Source organism: Primulina eburnea, chromosome 8 (assembly GCF_022965805.1).
Source record: "Primulina eburnea isolate SZY01 chromosome 8, ASM2296580v1, whole genome shotgun sequence".
Classification (NCBI taxonomy): domain Eukaryota; kingdom Viridiplantae; phylum Streptophyta; class Magnoliopsida; order Lamiales; family Gesneriaceae; genus Primulina; species Primulina eburnea.
Window position 1 is genome coordinate 37,970,889 of NC_133108.1, and position 5,902 is coordinate 37,976,790.

General features: G+C 36.8%; 1 protein-coding gene across 3 annotated transcripts; it reads right to left on the reverse strand.

The window, feature by feature from the left end:
• Nucleotides 1–2,121: 2,121 nt before the first annotated feature.
• LOC140839565 (squamosa promoter-binding-like protein 9) lies at nucleotides 2,122–4,311 on the reverse strand. Of its 3 annotated transcripts, none has more exons than XM_073206369.1 (4): nucleotides 4,161–4,311; nucleotides 3,508–3,857; nucleotides 3,074–3,213; nucleotides 2,122–2,925 (listed from the first exon to the last, which is right to left on the reverse strand). In XM_073206369.1, the coding sequence occupies exons 2-4, from the start codon at nucleotides 3,846–3,848 to the stop codon at nucleotides 2,336–2,338; spliced, it is 1,071 nt and encodes a 356-aa protein (XP_073062470.1). In that variant the 5' UTR covers nucleotides 3,849–3,857; nucleotides 4,161–4,311; the 3' UTR covers nucleotides 2,122–2,335. The 3 variants fall into 3 exon arrangements, with proteins under 3 accessions (XP_073062470.1, XP_073062469.1, XP_073062468.1); XM_073206368.1 differs by having other exon boundaries at nucleotides 3,508–3,877; nucleotides 4,161–4,309; XM_073206367.1 differs by having other exon boundaries at nucleotides 2,123–2,925; nucleotides 3,508–4,307.
• Between the last annotated feature and the right edge of the window lie 1,591 nt (nucleotides 4,312–5,902).

The following is a 5,902-nucleotide window of genomic DNA, read 5'->3' on the forward strand; positions in this document are numbered from 1 at the left end:
TTCAAATATTTCAAGTGATAATTCAAGATTTGTGTAACACCAATTCAGAGGTTGAGGGTGCTATTTATAGACAAATATTCTGACAGTTAGCTTCCTATTTAATGGCCATAATCTGCCATTAACAACTTTTATTCCGTGATAAATGCTTCAGTTACAAGTTTAAGATGAATCAGTAACTGTCTGCTGGAATATCGTTCTTTTGCTGCTGGATTCTGGTCTGCTGCTGGATTCTGGTCTACTGGGAATATTCTGACTGTTATTTTTCATTGCTACTGAAATGCTGGAAATTCGAGTTCACACACGAAGGATTATCAAGACAGTGGAAAAAATCAATATCGCACCAAAGGTCGAAGGACCACAAACATAACAAAATGGATAACGAAGAGACAATTGCTAACTGCGACAAAAGAACTCGGAAGGCAAAAAAGAGCAGATATCCAATCATTTCTGGTGCTCTAAAGATCAAAGAAGAGAAAATGTAGACATGCGTTTGATGTCCGAACAAATTAGTTGTTCGCTTTTAAAATATTATTACTATTTAAAATATGTCGAACATATTTACATGGATTATTATATATTTAAACCTCCGTTATATCTGCACGTTTCTAGTTGAAAGACAAAATAATAAGATCGAAATCAGACAACATAAAACGAAAACAGCAAAACAAGAAATAAATAAGACCTAAATTTCAGTTTTCTGTGTTTTGTGAAGACCATGCACCAGCTGAAATCACTCCATGCACCAGCCGAAATCACTCCAGCCGAAATCAAGCCATCGGCGTCATTCATGGAGCCATCAACGCGGCGTCATTCAGGGAACCATCAACGCGGCGTCATTCAGGGAGCGACTGGAGCCTACCTTGTAGAAGGTTTTCTTGTGCCTATATAAAGGAGGGCTCCTCATTCGAATTGGCATCCACTCTCGAAATCCTCTCTAGCAACGCTGTAGTCTCGAAGCTCTTCGCCCTCTAGAAGCTCTGCCGCAATCTCGCCGTTCGTGTTTACGTTTCTTTGAGCAATCGAAATACAGTAAGTGGTTTTTGCTACTATTTCAATTGGCATAATATTTTCGAAATATATTATTCGAAATAAGTGGGTTCTTGACTACTATTTTCGAAATAGCTATGACTTTGAAAATTATATCGGCATGATATATTCGTCCTACGTCGTATGTAACCTTTCTTGGAAATTTCGTTCATTGAAAGTATGTTGAGTATTTGTAAAGCACTGTAATGATTCGACTTAGAAATGGTAAAGGAAATTCCGAACTTTGAAATCTTTGTTTAGGCCCTGATGCGGTGGGTTATAATAACCGTTCCTTTGGCCTCACCCCTTAGAGGAGTAACATATAGGGGACTGATCAGTTAAAAACCATCGAAAATGAGATGATTTCAGTGCTGTATCCGTTTTCTTTTATTTCGACATACTAAATATTGACATTGTGATAATTCGTTTATATGTATAACCTCGATATTTTCGTGCACGATTGGCCCCCATTTACTGAGTATTTCCTCCCAAAATACTCACCCCTTACCTCCCCTCCCAGATAAGAATGAGAAGCAAATTGAGGATGAGGAGCAAGAATACTTTTGGGGATGGTGAAGAGGAGTCTATTTCGTGATCGATTGATTATTCAGTCTTATGATTTCAGTATTATGTATTTACGATTTCAGTATTATGTATTTACGCTTCCGCATTTTATTTCTATGGCATTGTAAAGACGATCATTGGCTATGAAAAAGACTGGTTATTTTGATCTACTACGAGGCTTGTTGTTTTGCAATTATGTGATTGCGAGATAACGCCGGTGTCGACTAACCCCGGTATCGGGGCGTGACATGTTTGACATCAGGCATGATAACCGTTGGATAATTTACTTTATGCATGGGTATTGTGATGCCTATAAATATTACATAATCCAATTATATACGCTAGATAGGATAAAAATATGGTTTATTTCATCATACTCATGTGGGCATTGCTCTCATGATAGGATGTAATGTCCACATGATAGGATGGATGAACAAGATTTGTCCATGCATATATATGACCTCCTTTTTTTTTTTTTGAAATTGTATATGTGGCTAGATCTTATCCGTTGAAATGAAGTGAGGGTAGTGCTCATATAGCTAAGATCTTAAAATACACAAGGTATGACGTTGATTTCGCCACTGTCCCAGTTTTGGTACAAGTGATCCTAACACACGGAAAGGATACTCGAAACAAGCAGTTGAACTTATTCGTGTTTAGTCCGACTGGATAAAATACCAAGTCTTTATGTCCCAAATGAAGCATAACAAACATCACGCAGTAATCAATCTAAAATTAGAACAATTCAAAGCGACCAATGCATATGTTGGACAGAAGAATCATATCCCCTGGAATGCTTGAGTTCATGAAACTGGTCCTCGGTCGGTTGAGACAGTCCGAGCTCTCCGTTATGCTGACTATTACCTGGATGAGGAGCCTGGACTGAACCCAGATTAGGACGCGTCTCGTGTGACATGTCATTAGCTTGGCCAGTCTGGAAATCCCACGAAGGGAAGGAAAATTGAGCAATGGGTGCACAAGGGGTCACCAAAGACTGAACAATGTTCATATCAGGCATCGATGATTGGCTTCTCGAGCCCCAGGGGTGGCTTGACAGAAGAGAGAGAGCACTGATGGAATCCGAAACTCCACTAAAGCATTCTTCTGGAGATACTAAAGAACCAACAGAGCAAGTAGGACTAGTCGTTGAACCTTGCAGGAGATCAGGTAAAGAATTTTGTGAGTTACTCTTCCATGGAGGTTGATGTTTTCCGGCGACGATTGCTTGATTTCCTAATCCTGGTTCAGGTATGATATTCAGCCACGCATCACTTCCACCGAGCATTGGATAAGTGCTGCAATTCATCATAAATCCTCCAGCTTTGGTGCGATTATCTGGTAACAAGAACGTCAGGAATATATTGGCTACCAATAGTGTAAAAATTTGGGCTGACGAGAGAATGCCCAATAATTGTTTTACAGGAGCAAATAGGTAATCCTTGAGAAGTGATGATTAATAAGTACTCGCTCATTGGTATCTTACCAAATATGGATGAAGGAAGAGTTCCACAGCGAGGTGGCAAAAAAGATCCTGGGGGTGGCTTCCTTCTACGCTCGTTGTGTCCAGCAAGGCGCCTACGGCAACTACGTTTTCCTTGGTCAAATTCAGCCAATTGATGAAACCTGAACCCAATCAACATTATAACCAAATTGAACAAGTTTACATGTATCAAGAATTTGGCCTACAGTAAATTTCAGCAATAACTATTGTATTCTCTAACTCGGTAACAAATTTCAAATTGTTTACAGAAAATACCACAACCATTTGAGCATCGAATAAGATATGATCAACAAAATTCACTCTACACATCCATCAAACTCAAAACCAGCAAACCAAATACTTAATTTCTGTCTTTTCATAATTTACCAAAACCACGAATATATTAATCTATAATTGTGAAAAGGGTTAAACCAGACCTGCTGCACTGCTGGCAAAACCTCTGCTCGATGCCTGCCACAATGACCTTTGGAAATTTGGAATGCACACCACAAACTTTGTGCCTCGAATAATAAGCCTTGGCATCGGTCAGATCTGCGTCGCACCCCACCACCTGGCATAGAGGCGGCTGCACGACTCCGGCTCTCCTTCTTCTGGACGCTGACGGAGGCGCTGGCGATTGCCCACCTCCAATCTTGGCCTGTGGTCCAGAACTCACGCCCTCGAAGTAAATCTTCTTGCCAAAATTCAAACCATTCATGAGTGAGTCTGCTGCACCAGCAGAAGTCGAGAAAGAAGAAGAAGAAGAACCTCTTTCCATTCCTGATTCCTATAACCCGTTCATTGTAGCTTTTGTGAATCAAGTGAAATCCACATGCACCATTAGTACCTTGGAACAAAAAACTCAAGAAAGAAAACAAGAGATTCGTATATATATTCAAGGGAGCTGCGAAACTAATCATATTTATACTCGAAGCTGATCTTCTCCGGTGGCCCATTATACCAGTGGAGATTTTTGCAACATATATCACATATATTACCTCTATGTGTTATTCTCATACATATATACATATGTTAAAGTAAAAGTTTGGCGCACAAAATATTATTATTCACGGCAGAAAACATTTCTCACCTTTTAATCTGAAATCCAGCTCGGAGTATGTCCAAAAGGTGTTTCTTTGATGGAAGAAGTTTACGTTAAAATAATGGAGGGCAAAGCTAAAGCGCATGAAGTAGACATCTTTTTTCCAAAGTTTCTTGATTACTTTTTATGTTACCTGTTCGCAAAAGCTTAGATTTATAGCAACAATTTTTATTATAAAACTTTTTCATTTTGTTTCACAAATTTAAAATAAATCTAAGGTTGTCCGGTGGTCTGAGTGGACTCCACTCCAATAATGGGCAAAATTCGGTTCGCCCCCTTTTTTTTTTTGCTATTATAATTTCAAATTTATCCTCATATATACTTTCTAGTAGCTTACTAGCGTATAAAATCTATGACATTACTAAAAAAAATCTTACCTGGTGTCTAATCTCGAAACTCAAGGTTGACGCCAGTATTATTTATCAAGCATACAATTAAAAAACAATCAAGCTCGTAACACAATATAAACCAAAACCAGTTTATATCATAACTTTCAAAATGATAACAACATCTTTTACAATGAAAAAACCGAAAACGACATGATTCAATGCGGAAACGTTACCACTGAAATAAAAGATTAAACCTAAGATAAAATCTCAATTTGAATGGGGGGTCTTCTTATTTATAGGAGTGGGGTGAAAATCTTACCATAATTCGATTAATATTCTTTCCAAAATTTGGATATGATCCTTCCATAAATTTCGAGATACTCATTCTATAATATTGATATGCTTCCTTGTTGAGAAAAATTGTCTTCTATGTAATATTTCCTTCTAATTAGGTGGATATCCAACATTAATTTACTGAGCATCTTACACTGGATTTTGATTTCCATGTATTTATTGTCTTGGAAGATTTCCTGCATAACATGTATTATTTATATTTTCAAATTTATTATAACTCGGAACTCAAATTTTTATACATGTCTATATTTAATTAATTGCATACCAAAAAATTTTAGTTCTCACACCTTCATTATCTAGTCTTTGTTTTATTTGTTAACAATCAATTATATTCATAATTAGATTTTGAAAAATATAATATTTATAATCTATTCCAAAAAACACAAACTACTGCATTTATGTGTTATTTGTAGATTCTAATCTACACATACATATATAAAGTATAAACATGATCAAGAAATTAATATCAAGAATTAATTTGAAGTTAGGTAAAGTAATTGGTTCCAAAGATTTTAAATTCATTTGATGAATTTGATGAATTTATGTATACGTAATGCATGCAATGATAATAACGATAAATTTGAAATATATACAAAACGGTTGTCATTCCAAATAAAAAAACAAATCTTCATCAAATCAATTTATTACATTCAGACGCAACTTAAATTTAGAGTAGGGAACTAAAATAATTTGACAGCTAAATGAATTTAATTTTAAATTAATAAAAGATAAATATAGACGAGACTTGGACGACACCTAAACCAATTGAATGTGGGATTCATGATTTTGTCACTTAAATCTCTTTAAATTTTCCATTTTGCTAGATGTTGATATTTAGGGTGGCGACTGGCGCAGGGGACCACGGCTAGCTAGCTTCTTCAAGTCTTGAGTCAGGCAACTTTCAATTGCAGCTGATGGCACTGTATATATCATCATATCCCGCCATCATTCAATTGTGATGATCCTCTAGCAAATCGGCATCTGACTATGTCAAATCTTCCAAAATCGTCTGAAAACCACAAACAAATCGGTTAGGAGACGTCGGGA

What these genes read in the sequence shown, in the direction of transcription:
- LOC140839565 (XM_073206369.1), bottom strand. Translation starts at nt 3,848, where the DNA reads ATGGAAAGAGGTTCTTCTTCTTCTTCTTTCTCGACTTCTGCTGGTGCA. An exon ending in TTTTGCCAGCAGTGCAGCAG is followed by an intron (nt 3,214 to 3,507) that starts GTCTGGTTTAAC and finishes GATTGGGTTCAG; the next exon opens with GTTTCATCAATTGGCTGAAT. An exon ending in TCTTCCTTCATCCATATTTG is followed by an intron (nt 2,926 to 3,073) that starts GTAAGATACCAA and finishes TCTTGTTACCAG; the next exon opens with ATAATCGCACCAAAGCTGGA.